Source organism: Eleutherodactylus coqui, chromosome 2 (assembly GCF_035609145.1).
Source record: "Eleutherodactylus coqui strain aEleCoq1 chromosome 2, aEleCoq1.hap1, whole genome shotgun sequence".
Lineage (NCBI taxonomy): Eukaryota > Metazoa > Chordata > Amphibia > Anura > Eleutherodactylidae > Eleutherodactylus > Eleutherodactylus coqui.
This window is the reverse complement of record NC_089838.1, coordinates 108852915-108871922: the sequence shown is the minus strand read 5'-3', so window position 1 is coordinate 108871922 and position 19008 is coordinate 108852915. Positions and strand designations below refer to the sequence as shown.

The following is a 19008-nucleotide window of genomic DNA, read 5'->3' as shown; positions in this document are numbered from 1 at the left end:
CCAGGCTCTATGAGCAGCGTAGAGCTATAGTGGAATACCAACTCCAACATGGGCGGCGTAGTGGGAGTCAGCCTCCTCAATTCTTTACAGAAGAGTGGGCCTGGTTGGCAGTCCTTGGAAACTTTGAGGAGTCTACCCAGATGGTGAGCGGGGATGCTGCAATCATTAGCGTCACCATTCCTCTGCTATGCCTCTTGAGAAGTTCCCTGCAAAGCATAAAGGCAGACGCTTTGAACTCAGAAACAGAGGCGGGGGAAGACAGTATGTCGCTGGATAGTCAGAGCACCCTCATGTCTATATCTCAGCGCGTTGAGGAGGAGGGGGAGGAGCATAAGGAGGAGGGGGAAGAGACAGCTTGGCCCACTGCTGAGGGTACCCATGCTGCTTGCCTGTCATCCTTTCAGCATGTATGGCCGGAGGAGGAGGATCCTGAAAGTGATCTTCCTAGTGAGGACAGCCATGTGTTGCGTACAGGTACCCTGGCACACATGGCTGACTTCATGTTAGGATGCCTTTCTTGTGACCCTCGCGTTACACGCATTCTGGCCACTACGGATTACTGGGTGTACACACTGCTCGACCCACGGTATAAGGATAACCTTTCCACTCTCATTCCCGAAGAGGAAAGGGGTTCGAGAATGATGCTATACAACAGGGCCCTGGTGGACAAACTGATGGTAAACTTCCCATCCGACAGCGCTAGTGGCAGAAGGCGCAGTTCCGAGGGCCAGGTAGCAGGGGAGGCGCAGAGATCAGGCAGCATGTACAGTGCAGGCAGGGGAACATTCTCCAAGGCCTTTGCCAGCTTTCTGGCTCCCCAGCAAGACTGTGTCACCGGTCCCCAGTCAAGGCTGAGTTGGCGGGAGCACTGTAAAAGGATGGTGAGGGAGTACGTAGCCGATCGCACGACCGTCCTCGGTGATGCCTCTGCCCCCTACAACTACTGGGTGTCGAAGCTGGACACGTGGCCTGAACTCGCGCTGTATGCCCTGGAGGTGCTTGCTTGTCCTGCGGCTAGCGTCTTGTCAGAGAGTGTGTTTAGTGTGGCTGGGGGAATCATCACGGATAAGCGTACCCACCTGTCAACCGACAGTGCCGACAGGCTTACACTCATCAAGATGAGCAAAGCCTGGATTTCCCAAGACTTCTCTTCTCCACCAGCGGACAGCAGCGATACCTAAACAATACGTAGGCTGCACCTGCAGATGGAAGCATCGTTCTCTATCACCATCCAAAACGGGGACCTTTTTGCTTCATCAATCTGTGTATTCTATTCCTCCTCCTCCTGAAACCTCACATAATCACGCCGAACGGGCAATTTTTCTTAGGCCCACAAGGCTCAGTCATATAATTTTTGTAAACAATTTTTATATGTTTCAATGCTCATTAAAGCGTTGAAACTTTCACCTCAACCAATTTTTATTTTTACTGGGCTGCCTCCAGGCCTAGTTACCAATTAAGCCACATTAACCAAAGCGATTAATGGGTTTCACCTGCCCTCTTGGTTGGGCATGGGCAATTTTTCTCAGGTACATTAGTACTGTTGGTACACCAATTTTTGGGGCCCTCGCCTACAGTGTAATCAAATTAATTTTTAGCCCACCTGCATTACAGCTGACGTTACATCAGCTCTGTTGGCCACTGCAATGGGATATATTTATGTACCGCCGGTGGGTTCCAGGGAGCCACCCATGCTGTGGGTCCACAGGGAGTTGTAACTGCATGTGTCCACTTCTAAAGAACCCCAGTCTGACTGGGGCATGCAGTGTGGGCCGAAGCCCACCTGCATTAAACATGACATTACCTCAGCTGTGATGGGCAATGCAATGGGATATATTTATGTACCGCTGGTGGGTTCCAGGGAGACACCTATGCTGTGGGTCCACAGGGAGTTGTAACTGCATATGTCCACTTCTAAAGAACCCCAGTCAGACTGTGGCATGCAGTGTGGGCCGAAGCCCACCTGCATTAAACATGACATTACCTCAGCTGTGATGGGCAAAGCAATGGGATATATTTATGTACCGCCGGTGGGTTCCAGGGAGCCACCCATGCAGTGGGTCCACAGGGAGTTGTAACTGCATGTGTCCACTTCTAAAGAACCCCAGTCTGACTGGGGCATGCAGTGTGGGCCGAAGCCCACCTGCATTAAACATGACATTACCTCAGCTGTGATGGGCAATGCAATGGGATATATTTATGTACCGCCGGAGGGTTCCAGGCAGCCACCCATGCTGTAGGTCCACAGGGAGTTGTAACTGCATGTGTCCACTTCTAAAGAACCCCAGTCTGACTGGGGCATGCAGTGTGGGCCGAAGCCCACCTGCATTAAACATGACATTACCTCAGCTGTGATGGGCAATGCAATGGGATATATTTATGTACCGCCGGTGGCTTCCTGGCACCCACCCATGCTGTGGGTCCACAGGGAGTTGTAACTGCATGTGTCCACCTCTAAAGAACCCCAGTCTGACTGGGGCATGCAGTGTGGGCCGAAGCCCACCTGCATTAAACATGACATTACCTCAGCTGTGATGGGCAATGCAATGGGATATATTTATGTACCGCCGGTGGCTTCCTGGCACCCACCCATGCTGTGGGTCCACAGGGAGTTGTAACTGCATGTGTCCACTTCTAAAGAACCCCAGTCTGACTGGGGCATGCAGTGAGGGCCAAAGCCCACCTGCATTAAACATGACATTACCTCAGCTGTGATGGGCAATGCAATGGGATATATTTATGTACCGCCGGTGGCTTCCTGGCACCCACCCATGCTGTGGGTCCACAGGGAGTTGTAACTGCATGTGTCCACCTCTAAAGAACCCCAGTCTGACTGGGGCATGCAGTGTGGGCCGAAGCCCACCTGCATTAAACATGACATTACCTCAGCTGTGATGGGCAATGCAATGGGATATATTTATGTACCGCCGGTGGGTTCCAGGCAGCCACCCATGCTGTAGGTCCACAGGGAGTTGTAACTGCATGTGTCCACTTCTAAAGAACCCCAGTCTGACTGGGGCATGCAGTGTGGGCCGAAGCCCACCTGCATTAAACATGACATTACCTCAGCTGTGATGGGCAATGCAATGGGATATATTTATGTACCGCCGGTGGCTTCCTGGCACCCACCCATGCTGTGGGTCCACAGGGAGTTGTAACTGCATGTGTCCACCTCTAAAGAACCCCAGTCTGACTGGGGCATGCAGTGTGGGCCGAAGCCCACCTGCATTAAACATGACATTACCTCAGCTGTGATGGGCAATGCAATGGGATATATTTATGTACCGCCGGTGGCTTCCTGGCACCCACCCATGCTGTGGGTCCACAGGGAGTTGTAACTGCATGTGTCCACTTCTAAAGAACCCCAGTCTGACTGGGGCATGCAGTGTGGGCCGAAGCCCACCTGCATTAAACATGACATTACCTCAGCTGTGATGGGCAATGCAATGGGATATATTTATGTACCGCCGGTGGCTTCCTGGCACCCACCCATGCTGTCGGTCCACAGGGACTTCACACTAGGGAGTACTACCTGCCTGTGTCTATGAATTAAAAAGCCCGGTCAGGTTGGGGCATGCAGTGTGGGCCGAAGCCCACCTGCATTTAATCTGACGTTAGCTCTGCTGTCCAGGGCACTGCAATGGGATACATTTCTGTACAGCCAGTGGGTTCCAGGGAGCCACCCATGCTGTGGGTGCACACAGAATTCCCATTGCGGAGTTGTACCTGCCTGTGACTATTTATAAAAAACCGCGGTCTGACTGGGGCATGCAGACACCTTGACAGAATGAATAGTATGTGGCACATAGTTTCCCCATTGCTATGCCCACGTGTGCAGCTCCAGATGGAGGTGGCACAGGATTGGATTTCTCATTGCTTCTGTACAGCATTGTGGACTATCGCCCCGCCCCTTTTAAAGAGGGTCGCTGCCTAGCCGTGCCAACCCTCTGCAGTGTGTGCCTGCTTTTCCTCTGGCAGACGCACTGATAAATAGACATGAGGGTGGCGTGGCATGAGGGCAGCTGAAGGCTGGGCAGGGACAGTTTGGTGTGCGCTGTGGACACTGGGTCGTGGGGGGGTGGGGTTGGGCAGCATGTAACCCAGGAGAAGTGGCAGCGGAGTGTCATGCAGGCAGTGATTGTGCTTTGTTGGAGGTAGTGTGGTGCTTAGCTAAGATATGCATTGCTAATGAGGGCTTTTCAGAAGTAAAAGGTTGTTGGGAGGGGGGGGCACTCTTGCCGCTATTGTGGCTTAATAGTGGGACCTGGGAACTTGAGATGCAGCCCAACATGTAGCCCCTCGCCTGCCCTATCTGTTGCTCTGTCATTCCCATCACTTTCTTGAATTGCCCAGATTTTCACAAACGAAAACCTTAGCGAGCATCGGCGATATACAAAAATGCTCGGGTCGCCCATTGACTTCAATGGGGTTCGTTACTCGAAACGGACCCTCGAGCATCGCGAAAAGTTCGTCTCGAGTAACGAGCACCCGAGCATTTTGGTGCTTGCTCATCTCTAATGTTCAACAAATGCCATCTGTCAAAAGTTTTCATCATGGCTATCAAGTAAAAGCATGATACATAGAGGTATATCTTTTAACAGAGGAATCTGAGGGTGTCAGTTGACTGTCAGATAGCATCCACTAAAAGTGTAAGTGCTTTTCTTTTAATCCTCTAATGCCACAGGACATTAGTTTATGCCCTGGTAGGATGGTAGTTAATGCAACAGGATGTAAAAATGAAAAGGTTATGGCTTTTGAAAATTGGAAATGAAAATTCCCAAAAATTGTTGCATTCTTATGGCCAAAAGAGGCCATATCCATAAGGGGTTAAATGTTTATTTAACATCTCATACCATAAATCTTGGAATATGTTGGGTTAAGAGAAATGTTAGGAAAAGGCACTTCTACACATATCATGAAATTGCTCATATTTCAGTTATATTTGCCAGTAAGGAAGTGATCACTTCAGCTTAAAAAATACCTAAAGTGACATGGCATTATGATAAGCTAAATATTTGACTAAAAGGTAATCCAGAACACTCTTTAGTTGTCATACTGTATTATGTGAATGAAACACAATACAATAGTTGGGTTTATATTGTAACAGCAGGTTATTTGAGAGTCCCTAAAATTGCAAAAGTATAACAGATGGGGGAACATTTCACAACCTTTAGGTCATGTTTAATGTCACCGAGATGCTGACAAATGCATCATTCTAGGGTATAAATACTACAGTTTTAGAGGTAGGTTAATAGACCTCCAGCTAATCTCCTAGCATCTACATAACTGACTAAAGAGCCATTTTATTGTCTCCCATCATGAAGGCTGCAATAGCTTTTCTTTTTGTGGCTCTAAACTGCTACATTGGTAAGTTTATATACTTAAGATCTTAGTTTTTCATGCTAACAAAATATAATGTTGGAGATCTTTTATAATCAGAACTTTTATTAGGGACTACTAAAGTAGTGAATTTGTAAATTTACTGAATTGCTAAGTGAGAACTGATGTGTACATTTCTATTAAATATATAGAAAAAACGTAATCCAGGAATTGACTTACTCTGTTTGAAAGGAGCAATGGATGATAATATATTTCTTCCTTACTTTGTATAGAGTTTGGAAATACAGGATCCATTGCTACTGGTGGAGTTCCAAAAGGTGAGTAGCTATTGCATTTTTAATATAAGCCCCCTTGCATATAAAAGTTTTTTCCTTCTTTTATCACATAAGATCAAAATTTGTTATGATAGTAAAAAAGATAGCAGAATATTTTATCAACATTTAAAAAAATATTCATCCATATTAGTTCAAAAAAACTTTATTTTTGACTTAGTAACATGCCAGTGCAGGATATGAGTTTTGTTTTTGGACTGATACTATATAATTCACTTTGAAGTTTTAATATGCTTACTGTGTGACTTTCAATTTTGTAATTGTGCAGATATACCTAGCATCCCAAAGAGCTGTCTTGAAAAGTTACTTAAGGTAAGAAATTAAGTATTGTATATATTAAACTTTACACCTTTACACTTTTATAGAATAATGGGAGCTACTATTTTCACCTTTGAACATCATTATATAGTTCATTTATACGCTAGTTATATTATACATAAAAAGTTGAACAACAATATACATGCTTTCTGGGGCGTAGCTAAAGGCTCAGAGACCCAGGTACAAAAGTTCAGCTCGCACCTCCCACCTGTACCTGCACTACATAGAACTGCACTGCAAAACAAATTTACATACATGATCAAGCTCCTTGGCATACGCTTTCCAAACATAACCCATTTCCTGGACTATGTGAAAATTTATTTGTAGCCACCCAGGCTGTGTTCATGTTTTTGTTGCATTCTTGAACCACAATTAAAAAACTCACAATTAAAAAAACTGCATGCTGTATTCAAAAACCACATGTGCTTTTAAGAAACTGCACACACCATTAAAACCACATGTGGATTTAAACAATACATGAGTTGTTTTTTTTTAAACTAAAGTGTTTGCGCACTTTACACACAATAGAAAAAAATGCAACAATCACATACAGGAGGTACATAGGTTATACCAGTATAGTCCATATCACTATATACAGGATGCATAACTTATACTAGCTCTGCGTGTATAATTATATACAGAGGTACATAGGTTATACCAGTATGGTCCATATCACTATATACAGGATGTATAACTTATACCAGCTAATTATTTGGTGTATAACCATGGCTTCAGTATATCCCAGTTAAGTAACATAATATTCTATAACACATTACACAATTCTTCTAGTATAGTTTGAAGTTAACTATCAGTGTTATCAACAGGTTGATGTTCCGGAGACACTTATAAAACTTCAAGAATTGCTCTGCCTGTACATGCAGGGAAAGGTATGCATGCATATAGAATCACTCCATGCTGTCCTTTTACTGGGCATTTAAAATATGCAAAGGGTTCATTTACACATATCAAAATTTGTGTTCAACATGCGGATTTTGACACAAATTTGAAAATGGCCTAATAAGATGACAATTTTGTTGCAGAAACCGCATTTAAACATAGGTTTTGGTGCGGATCTCAATAGCAAAAATTCCACAGTATCCTGCGGAATATTTTGGTATATGTGAAAGAACCCTAACACTGGCAGATATTTTAACCATCTGCAAATGTCCTTTTAAAAACCTACCATTTGGGTTGTGTTATATACTATCAATATAGCGTATGAGCTGCAATCACTTTTGCGTCTCTATGTTTTTATGAACAGAGATAATAAAACATCACTCTATGGATTGGACAACTAATGTGTGTGAATGTTATTATCTTTTTTTAACTTTACAGAAAGATCACAATGAGGAACTATACAAAGAGTTCCTAAAGCAAGTGCACGAGGCTTTGGTAAATATTTAAAACATATATGATTTTCTTTATAATTTGTTAATAAAACATATTTTCAAAAACAATTTTATACAAAATGTTATACGTAGAATCATGGAATGGTAGAGTTGGAAGGGATCTCCAAGGCAGGATACACTAAATAATTCAAGACAGATGTCTGTCCTGCCTCTGTTTAAAGACTTCCATTGAAGGAGAACTCACCACTAGAGATGAGCGAACGTACTCGTTTCGAGTAATTACTCGATCGAGTACCGCCATTTTTGAGTACTTCAGTACTTGAGTGAAAAGTACTCGGGGTCGCCGGGGGGGCGGGGGGCGCCGTGGGTGAGTGGGGCGTAGCAGCGGGGAACAGGGGGGAGCCCTCTCTCTGTCCCTCTCCACCCCACTCCCCACTGCAACCCCCCACTCACCCACGGCGCCCTCCGAATTTTTTCGCCTGAGTACGGAAGTACTCGAAAATCGCGGTATTCGGGCGAAAAAGGGGCGTGGCTGAGCACGTTCGCTCATCTCTACTCACCACCTACTGTGGCAACTTGTTTCACTCATTGATCACCCTTACTGTCACAAAGTTTTTCTAATATCTAATTTGCGTCTCCTCCCTTTCAGTTCCATCCCATTGCTTCTAGTCTTTCCCTGTGCAAATGAGAATAAGGCTGATCCCTCTGCACTGTGACAGCCCTTCAGATATTTGTAGACAGCTATTAAGTCTCCTCTCAGCCTCCTTTTTGCAAGCTAAACATTCCCAGATCCTTTAACCGTTCCTCATAGGACATGATTTGCAGCTGGTAGCTCTTCTCTGAACTTGATCCAGTTTGTCTATGTCTTTTTTAAATTGGTGTGCCCAGAACTGGACACAGTATTCCATATGATGTAAGGAAGAGAAGAGGGGAATAATTACCTCACATGATCAAGACTCTATGCTTCTTTTAATACATCCCAAAATTGTGTTTGCCTTATTTATTGGTGCATCACACTGTTGACTCATGTTCAGTCTGTGATCTATTCATATACCCAAGTCTTTTTTTACATGTGCTGCTACTTAGCCCAATTTTTCCCATTCTGTATGTGATTTTTTCATTTTTCTTTCCCAGATGTAGAACCTTGCATTTCTCTTTGTTAAATACCATTCTGTTAATCGCCACCCACTGTTTAAGCTTTTTTAGATCTTTTTGAATCCTCTCGCTCTTCTCTAATTTTAGCTATCCCCCCTTGCTTTGTGTCATCTGCAAATATGATCAGTTTCCACTCAATTCCCTCCTCCAGATCATTTATAAAAATGTTGAACAACACTGAGCCCAGTACAGAGCCTTGTGGTACTTGTTACTAGGTACTAAAATACAAAATTGTGAACCCATTGATAAAAATGTAATGCTTGTGCCCGGAAATTTATGATTTAAATATTTTTTTTTATCTAGGGCTCAATAAAGCCTATAATATTATGAAATTCAACTTCATTGTGAATAATGATTGTTCTATATTGTATTATATTACAATTCTTGTTTTATATTTTATTTAGAAAGATGCAGGTTGTACAGTAGATGAAATCTTGAGCACTGAAGACTTCCTGGTAATTATCTTACAAGCTGCTATTCATAACTTTGCATATTTAAACAAAACAATATCCAATTGCTTTGTTTGGTTTATAGGAACAGATTGGGGACAAGGTTGGAGAGGCAGCTGAAAAGCTTGGGTTGGAACTCCTAAAATTAGTGGTAAGCACTTCTATTACTTTATATCTAATTGAGAATCTCTGGGTTTTATAAAGAAAAATGTTAAATATAAAATTTACAAAATTATTCTAGTCTCAAAATTGGTGAACTTTATCAAAATCACTGGGCTATATGTACTTAGCTAGAAGTGCTAAAAGTCTTGCTCATTTTGCATCAAATAAGGGAGTACATGCTGAGCACACTTATTATGTTTATTTGACAATTTTTGTGCCTTACTTATCAAAAAGGTGTAGCTGAGTGGAATTTATGTTGCTTGCTGGAAAAGTGGCATTTCTTCAGATGTGACAATGCCGCAATCAATACATTGTTTAATTGATCTGCACCAAAAAGAAGGTGCAGCTCATGCCAGAATTCTGGTGCATACCAATATAACATGCTCAGCATTGTTTATATATTGAAAGTCAATAATTTGCTATAGCTTGAACAATGGACAACAGTACAATTATGGATAAGAAAGCCACATAATTTATAATTATGCATACTTCCATCATATAAGATAAATATCCCATGCCATATTGTATATTATAATCTATTTTACTACTTAATTATAGGAGGAACTTGGAGTAAGCGATATTGTCCTGAATGTTTTATGTGATTTGCTGGTAAGACGATCAAATATAAAGAAATATCTGTCCGTTGTTGGACTCATTTTCCAATCAATAAATGTAATTCTGTAATTTAAACATATTTTATAGGGAGAGACACTGAAAAGTTTGGGCGAGTCATTGGTAAGATTCATCTAGTCATCTTTGGCTAATGTTTATGTGTGTAAATTAAGGACATTTTTAATTTATAATAGTGTAAACATACTATAAAAAAAGAAGCTTAATTTCATTTAGGGCAGGACAAGTACTTCCAACAAAAGATCTGAAAATTAGTTTAGTGTTTTGCTTATCACCCACCCCCCTCCCCTTTGTCACTGATTACCCTGAGTGATGTTTATTCAACATGCAAAACATATTACGATTTTCAACAAACAGAGCTCATTCTACTTGCTGAAGCTTCGGCTACATTGACCATAATCTTGGCTTTAAAAATAAGGCCAAAAGTATATCTGTAGCCACAAATTAACTGGAGCTGGAGCTATTTAAAGTTAGAGCTGGAATACTGAATTTGCAACTCTCACTTCAGTCAGTGTGAAGAGCAAAGAGGGGACAGCTGAGTACCATCTGTGATTCTTCTATTTGTCCCCCTGATGCATGGGAGGATAACATAGACTTATATTCATATTATCCCACACCCTCATAAATCAGAGAGCATTTTTGAACCCTGTTACACTTTTTTCCTAGAAAGAAGTGAAAAGATGAGCACTTGCTGATCTAATAACTTTTAACCCTGTTGATTCTGCTGTACTTACTGACCACAGTATCTAATTGTACAGCAATTTTTGTTAAAAAAACAAACATTTTTTTTCTCCTTAGGACCCTTTCACATGTGTGCATGTGAGTTGCACCTGACATTCTCGGGTGCAACTCACATTGGACAACATATAAACACCCTGTCTGTGTCCTGTCCGATACCCATAAGCAGTGGACACTGCATGTTCAATTCTAGTCTGTGATAAGAATTGGAATAAGAGTTGCTGAGTTTCTGTGGGAATAGCCTAATTTTCTACAATGGGTTTGTGCGCTGTCTTTGTAAATCAAAGAGAACACATTGGCAGGAAACATGCCTGTGTGATTTGGCCCTTTTACAATTTTTTAAAAGGAACCTGTCACATCCCCACTGTGCCAGAAAATTTCGATTCTGTTAGCGGACATGACAGGGAGCCGGTGATGTATTTTTTTACTTACCCACTCCCCCGATCCAGTGCTGTCACCCAGTGAAGATTGTGTGCCACAAAAATCTGACTCTTTACAGATTCCCGCATGCACTCTCCCATGCAAGTCTATTGGAGAGCGTGCGCATGGGAACCCTACAAAAGTCTGAGCTTTGTCCATGCAGCAATTTCACTGGGTGACAGCAGATGAGTATAGAGTATAAAAAATACATTCCCCGACTCCCTGCCACATCCCCTAACAGCACCATAACTTAGTTTAGGATTCTGTGAGGTCATGACAGGTTCCCTTTAAGTATTGAAAATAAAAACTACACATAATTATCTTCACATCCATAACAACTCGTACTGTAAAACATTAGACTATTTTTCTAGTACAGTAAATGTAATTTTAAAAAAATGTAAAAGTTAAAATAGATGTTTTCTATTATGGCTGCAGAAAAACAAAAGGGGAAATGATTTATTTGTTCCTAACTCTAAAATTAGTTATGTCAATAAGGAGTAAAATTGACTTAAGGTGAATAAATTATGTGCCAAATATATCTCCAAGAGACAAATTTAAAATCTACAATTACAAAAGTGTGATTTCTGGCATGTTGTTTTCCTATTTTCATGTGACTGATGGGTTAATTAATAAAGCCTATTGTAAAATATCACAGTTGGCATGCAGTGACATCATACCAGCATATGTTGTTGTTATTCTTACATCTCTCTTTAAATAATGTTATTTCCATTAGGGTGGTTTGGGCGGGGCAACTAACATTGTGGGCGGATTGCTAGGCTAAGGAAAAAATCCTGATGTAAGTTATCTATTTGTTTTTCAATATGTAGTGTATCAGTATCCAAAATTGTATCATATTATAAAGTAAAACATAAAGAACCAACATACTGGCTTTATTAAATGATGATAAGACTCCATTCACATTATAGAAATGTGTGCACCCAGCATGTTAAACCCTTTAATGCCACAGGACGTAAATTTACATTCTGGAAGGGTGGTAGTTAGTATTACAGGATGTAAACGTATGTCCTGTGGATGGCGCAGATGCAGATGGTAAGCCTATACGATCCTGCCATCCTGTGACTGATAGCCGGCCTCCGGCTTCAACAGCTAGGATTGATAAGAAAACTGATCCCCGCTGTTAAACCCTTACATGTCGAGATCAATGTACATTGCTGCATATATAGGGTTCACAGAAGGAGCAAACTCCCCATGTGATGTCATCAGCCCTTCGTGATGTAATTCAGGTCTGGTGTCTGGGCCTGCCATGGCCTGTGATCCCTATTTTGAGCAATAAGGCATTGCAATACAGAAGTACTGCAATTCATTATTATCATAGCGATCAGGAACATAAAAATGTGAGTAAAAATTGTGTAAAAAACACACAAAAAAACTTAAAAACTTTTTGCACACTTTCCTCTTTGTATAAAAAAAATAATACCTTTTAATACAACTCACATATTTGGTATCATCATATCCATAACAACCTGTACAATAAAATTGAACACACTATTAATCCGGCATGGCAAAAACCTAAACAAAAAGTAAGCAAAATGCTTATTTTGTTAATTTTGGCTTCCAAAAAATGTGATAAAAGTGACCAAAAAAGCTGTGTGTACCCCAAAATAGTACCAATTAAAAAATACAGCTCACTATGCAAAAAAAGAAGCCATTAAAGTGCTCCACCCTTTAGAAAATTCAAAAGTTATGAGCAGAGGCATAACTTGAAGCTTCTGGGCCCCAAAATAAAACCTGTAAAAGGGCCCCCAACTATAATGCTTTATTCATACTACTAGGCTCCCTATATGGAGAAGAGAGGCCTTATGGGACCCCTAAGGGTCCTGGGCCTAGGTGCAACCCCATCCTCTGCATCTTCTATAGTTACACCACTGGTTATGAGTCTTTGAGTGCAATGATTTCAAAAATAATCCAAGAAGGATTTTTATTTTGAAAAGTGGAAAAACCTGAAAAAAAAAATTATTAATATCTTAGTTGTACCAGCCCATGAGAATAATTTATCTTGTCATTTATGCTGCATGATTAGTGCTGTAAAAAAAATAATGACAGAATTTATGTTTTTTCTCTGCCCTTCCCTCCAAAAAAATACATTATATCTACCCAAAAATTGTATCGACAAAAACAACAGTTTGCTGCACAAAAAAAAGTCCTCATATGATCACGAGGATGGGAAAAAAAATGGCTTTGGAAGAATAAAGATGAAAATGCCCCAAAAACTGTTGTGTTCTTATAGACAAAATAGGCCATGTCTTTAAGACATTAAAGGTGCACAGTTCCTATAGAGTGATACTATGGAGATGTAGGCATTCATATATTATTATTTGATATCTCCATGCAGCATCATATTATGGAAATATTTGTTCATAGTAGCTGTGCTTGCAGAGAAGAATATCTTCATAATAACGTCAGTTTCAGACAAGTGTAGGAAAACACATCCGCAATATGGATCCGAATTACACGTGTTTTAAAAGACATTACATTCGTATGTCATGAAATTTTCAGCCGTATTTGCCTCCGTATTTTTATTATTTTCTTACGGGTATGATGACCGATCTGTATTTGCCAAATAGAGCATAATACAAATATGGAGGCAAATACGCAAAAATAGCTCATGCAGCATGGTTGTAAAAAGTATGAGCATGTAATTAACTCTTCATATTACGATCCCCTCACCACAGACCTAATAAGAAACAATAATACGCCCACCTGAAAGTGGCCTAAAAGTAATGTAGAGCTCTCTGAAGTCATGGTGATATCTTATATTACTAATACAATAATGCAGTTCCACTCTTGGCAATATGAAGGCAATAATTATAGTAGCACTCAAGCACTGTGAACAATATGAGTCACATCTGTGATATGACTTTTCCCACTTTCATAAGCACACACATTTTATCTGTATTTGTAAGCCAAAAATAAAGCGTCCCATTATAATTTTTCTGTGTTTAGGATCCACTCTTGGTCTTGGTCTACAAATACTGAAATGTTCATCTTGTGAAGCTAGCTTTCATTTGTAGACTCTTGATTAGTGTGTTAGCTTAGGAAACATAATTATATAAAAGTTCTGGTAATATTGGCAATAACTCTGAGCATAAAATATATTGATTGATATTCTATTTCTTCTTATTAATATTTTAGTTATCACATTTGAAGCCATCAATCAAGGCAGATTAAAAATTAAAGTCAACCACGTGCTATTACTCATATGATTCATTGATGATCCATGTTGATTTGAATAAATCTATTATTCATCATTATATAAGTGTCTCTGATCATTTGTCATCTTTTAGATTATTTTTGGGGTTCCATGATCTCACAGTTTATGTGCAGGGCTGATGTCAGGCAAAGTCTGACTCTGGGCAAAATTAAAGTAAATCTGTCGTTAGAAAACTACTAGAGATGAGCGAGCACCAAAATGCTCGGGTGCTCGTTACTCGGGACGAAATTATCGCGATGCTCGAGGGTTCGTTTCGAGTAACGAACCCCATTGAAGTCAATGGGCGACCCAAGCATTTTTGTATATCGCCGATGCTCGCTAAGGTTTTCATTTGTGAAAATCTGGGCAATTCAAGAAAGTGATGGGAACGACACAGCAACGGATAGGGCAGGCGAGGGGCTACATGTTGGGCTGCATCTCAAGTTCCCAGATCCCACTATTAAGCCACAATAGTGGCAAGAGTGGGCCCCCCCGCCTCCCAACAACTTTTACTTCTGAAAAGCCCTCATTAGCAATGCATACCTTAGCTAAGCACCACACTACCTCCAACAAAGCACAATCACTGCCTGCATGACACTCCGCTGCCACTTCTCCTGGGTTACATGCTACCCAACCCCCCCCCCCCCCCCGCACGACCCAGTGTCCACAGCGCACACCAAAGTGTCCCTGCGCAGCCTTCAGCTGCACTCATGCCACACGCTGGCCTCATAGCCACACCACCCTCATGTCTATTTATAAGTGCGTCTGCCATGAGGAGGAACCGCAGGCAAACACTGCAGAGGGTTGGCACGGCTAGGCAGCGACCCTCTTTAAAAGGGGCGGGGCGATAGCCCACGATGCTGTACAGAAGCAATGAGAAATATAATCCTGTGCCACCGCCATCAGGAGCTGCACACGTGGGCATAGCAATGGGGAACCTATGTGCCACACACTATTCATTCTGTCAAGGTGTCTGCATGTCCCAGTCAGACCGCGGTTTTTTATAATAGTCACAGGCAGGTACAACTCCGCAATGGGAATTCTGTGTGCACCCACAGCATGGGTGGCTCCCTGGAACCCACCGGCTGTACATAAATGTATCCCATTGCAGTGCCCATCACAGCTGAGGTAACGTCCGATTAAATGCAGGTGGGCTTCGGCCCACACTGCATGCCCCAGTCACACTAGGGTTCTTTAGAAGTGGACACATGCAGTTACAACTCCCTGTGGACCCACAGCATGGGTGGGTGCCAGGAAGCCACCGGCGGTACATAAATATATCCCATTGCATTGTCCATCACAGCTGAGGTAATGTCATGTTAAATGCAGGTGGGCTTCGGCCCACACTGCATGCCCCAGTCAGACTGGGGTTCTTTAGAAGTGGACACATGAAGTTATAACTCCCTGTGGACCCACAACATTGGTGGGTGCCAGGAAGCCACCGGCGGTACATAAATATATCCCATTGCATTGCCCATCACAGCTGATGTAACGTCAGTTTTAATGCAGGTGGGCAAAAAATTAATTGGATTACACTGTAGGCGAGGGCCCCAAAAAATTGGTGTACCAACAGTACTAATGTACCTCAGAAAAATTGCCCATGCCCAACCAAGAGGGCAGGTGAAACCCATTAATCGCTTTGGTTAATGTGGCTTAATTGGTAACTAGGCCTGGAGGCAGCCCAGTTAAAATAAAAATTGGTTCAGGTGAAAGTTTCAACGCTTCAATGAGCATTGAAACGTATAAAAATTGTTTACAAAAATTATATGACTGAGCCTTGTGGGCCTAAGAAAAATTGCCCGTTCGGCGTGATTACGTGAGGTTTCAGGAGGAGAAGCAAGAGGAGGAGGATGAATAGAATACACAGATTGATGAAGCAAAAAGGTCCCCGTTTTTGATGGTGATAGAGAACGATGCTTCCATCCGCGGGTGCAGCCTACGTATTGCTTAGGTATCGCTGCTGTCCACTGGTGGAGAAGAGAAGTCTGGGGAAATCCAGGCTTTGTTCATCTTGATGAGTGTAAGCCTGTCGGCGCTGTCAGTTGAGCCATAAAGCTGGCAAAGGCCTTGGAGAATGTTCCCCTGCTGCGCTGTACATGCTGCCTGTTCTCTGCACCTCCCCTGCTACCTGGCCCTCGGAACTGCACCTTCTGCCACTATCGCTGTCGGATGGGAGTGTTACCATCAGTTTGTCTGCCAGGGTCCTGTGGTATAGCATCACGCTCGAACCGCTTTCCTCTTCGGGTATGAGAGTGGAAAGGTTCTCCTTATACCGTGGGTCGAGCAGTGTGTACACCCAGTAATCCGTAGTGGCCAGAATGCGTGTAACGCGAGGGTCTCGAGAAAGGCATCCTAACATGAAGTCAGCCATGTGTGCCAGGGTACCTGTACGCAACACATGGCTGTCCTCACTAGGAATATCACTTTCAGGATCCTCCTCCTCCTCCGGCCATACACGCTGAAAGGATGACAGGCAAGCAGCATGGGTACCCTCACCAGTGGGCCAAGCTGTCTCTTCCCCCTCCTCCTCATGCTCCTCCCCCTCCTCCTCAACGCGCTGAGATATAGACATGAGGGTGCTCTGACTATCCAGCGACATACTGTCTTCCCCCGCCTCCGTTTCCAAGCGCAAAGCGTCTGCCTTTATGCTTTGCAGGAAACTTCTCAAGAGGCATAGCAGAGGAATGGTGACGCTAATGATTGCAGCATCCCCGCTCACCATCTGGGTAGACTCCTCAAAGTTTCCAAGGACCTGGCAGATGGCTGCCAACCAGGCCCACTCTTCTGTAAAGAATTGAGGAGGCTGACTCCCACTACGCCGCCCATGTTGGAGTTGGTATTCCACTATAGCTCTATGCTGCTCATAGAGTCTGGCCAACATGTGAAGCGTAGAGTTCCACCGTGTGGGCATGTCACGCAGCAGTCGGTGCACTGGCAGATTAAACCGATGTTGCAGGGTCCGCAGGGTGGCAGCATCTGTCTTGGACTTGCGGAAATGTGCGCTGACCCGGCGCACCTTTCCGAGCAGGTATGACAAGTGTGGGTAGCTTTTCAGAAAGCGCTGAACCACCAAATTAAAGACATGGGCCAGGCATGGCACGTGCGTGAGGCTGCCGAGCTGCAGAGCCGCCACCAGGTTACGGCCGTTGTCACACACGACCATGCCCGGTTGGAGGCTCAGCGGCGCAAGCCAGTGGTCGGTCTGCTCTGTCAGACCGTGCAGCAGTTCGTGGGCTGTGTGCCTCTTCTCTCCTAAGCTGAGTAGTTTCAGCACGGCCTGCTGACGCTTGCCCACCGCTGTGCTGCCACGCCGCGCGACACCGACTCCTGGCGACGTGCTGCTGCTGCTGACACATCTTGATTGCGAGACAGAGGTTGCGTTGGAGGAGGAGGAGGAGGGTGGTTTAGTGGAGGAAGCATACACCGCCGCAGATACCAGCACCGAGCTGGGGCCCACAATTCTGGGGGTGGGTAGGACGTGAGCGGTCCCAGGCTCTGACTCTGTCCCAGCCTCCACTAAATTCACCCAATGTGCCGTCAGGGAGATATAGTGGCCCTGCCCGCCTGTGCTTGTCCACGTGTCCGTTGTTAAGTGGACCTTGGCAGTAACCGCGTTGGTGAGGGCGCGTACAATGTTGCGGGAGACGTGGTCGTGCAGGGCTGGGACGGCACATCGGGAAAAGTAGTGGCAACTAGGAACCGAGTAGCGCGGGTCCACTGCCCTCATCATGCATTTGAAAGCCTCTGTTTCCACAAGCCTATACGGCAGCATCTCCAGGCTGATCAATTTGGCTATGTGCACGTTTAACGCTTGAGCGTGCGGGTGCGTGGCGGCGTACTTGCGCTTGCGCTCAAACAGTTGCGCTAGCGACGTCTGGGCGCTGCGCTGAGAGACATTGCTGGATGGGGCCGAGGACAGCGGAGGTGAGGGTGTGTGTGCAGGCCGGTAGGCACTCGTGCCTGTGTCCTGATAGGGGGGTTGGGTCTCAGTGGCAGGTTGGGGCACAGTGGGAGAGGCAGTGGTGCAAACCGGAGGCGGTGAACGGCCTTTGTCCCACCTTGTGGGGTGCTTGGCCATCATATGCCTGCGCATGCTGGTGGTGGTGGCTCCCCAGCTGATCTTGGCGCGACAAAGGTTGCACACCACTGTTCGTCGGTCGTCAGGCGTCTCTGTGAAAAACTGCCACACCTTAGAGCACCTTGGCCTCTGCAGGGTGGCATGGCGCGAGGGGGCGCTTTGGGAAACAGTTGGTGCATTATTCGGTCTGGCCCTGCCTCTACCCCTGGCCACCGCACTGGCTCGGCCTGTGCCCACACCCTGACTTGGGCCTCCGCGTCCTCGCCCGCGTCCACATCCTCTAGGCCTACCCCTACCCCTCAGCATGCTGTATTACCAGTAGTGCAGAAACAGAACGCTGTAATTAAATGTGCCGCTTATTGGCCTGTGGTTGGAGGCTGACTTCGCTTACGGAATGCACAGCAGAGGCAGGAAAGAATTTTGCGCAAGCCTGCTGTAACACTTAGCTGGCTGCGTATGAATTAGGACAATTACCCCCAGCAGAGACCTAGTACACTTGTGGACAGGAATACAGCGGTGATGTAAGAGGCAACACAGAGGCAGAAAAGAATTTTGCGCAAGCCTGCTGTAACACTTAGCTGGCTGCGTATGAATTAGGACAACTACCCCCAGCAGAGACCCAGTACACTTGTGGACAGGAATACAGCGGTGATGTAAGAGGCAACACAGAGGCAGGAAAGAATTTTGCGCAAGCCTGCTGTAACACTTAGCTGGCTGCGTATGAATTAGGACAACTACCCCCAGCAGAGACCCAGTACACTGAGGACGGTCACAGGCAGCCCAAATAGATTTTTTTCCCAAATGTTTTTGGAAAGGCCCACTGCCT

At 44.2% G+C, this 19008-nt stretch overlaps 1 protein-coding gene across 1 annotated transcript; it reads left to right on the top strand.

Moving 5' to 3' along the window:
• The first annotated feature begins 5261 nt into the window (after positions 1–5261).
• LOC136610610 (ranaspumin-like) lies at positions 5262–14170 on the top strand. Its single transcript, XM_066589832.1, has 11 exons — positions 5262–5367; positions 5613–5657; positions 5941–5984; positions 6815–6877; positions 7326–7382; positions 8899–8949; positions 9029–9094; positions 9664–9714; positions 9808–9840; positions 11627–11689; positions 14047–14170. Exons 1-10 carry the CDS (start codon positions 5319–5321, stop codon positions 11672–11674), a joined length of 507 nt encoding a protein of 168 aa, XP_066445929.1. The 5' UTR covers positions 5262–5318; the 3' UTR covers positions 11675–11689; positions 14047–14170.
• The last annotated feature ends 4838 nt before the right edge of the window (positions 14171–19008 follow it).

What these genes read in the sequence shown, in the direction of transcription:
- LOC136610610 (XM_066589832.1), top strand. Translation starts at nt 5,319, where the DNA reads ATGAAGGCTGCAATAGCTTTTCTTTTTGTGGCTCTAAACTGCTACATT. An exon ending in GGCTCTAAACTGCTACATTG is followed by an intron (nt 5,368 to 5,612) that starts GTAAGTTTATAT and finishes TACTTTGTATAG; the next exon opens with AGTTTGGAAATACAGGATCC. An exon ending in TGAGCACTGAAGACTTCCTG is followed by an intron (nt 8,950 to 9,028) that starts GTAATTATCTTA and finishes TTTGGTTTATAG; the next exon opens with GAACAGATTGGGGACAAGGT.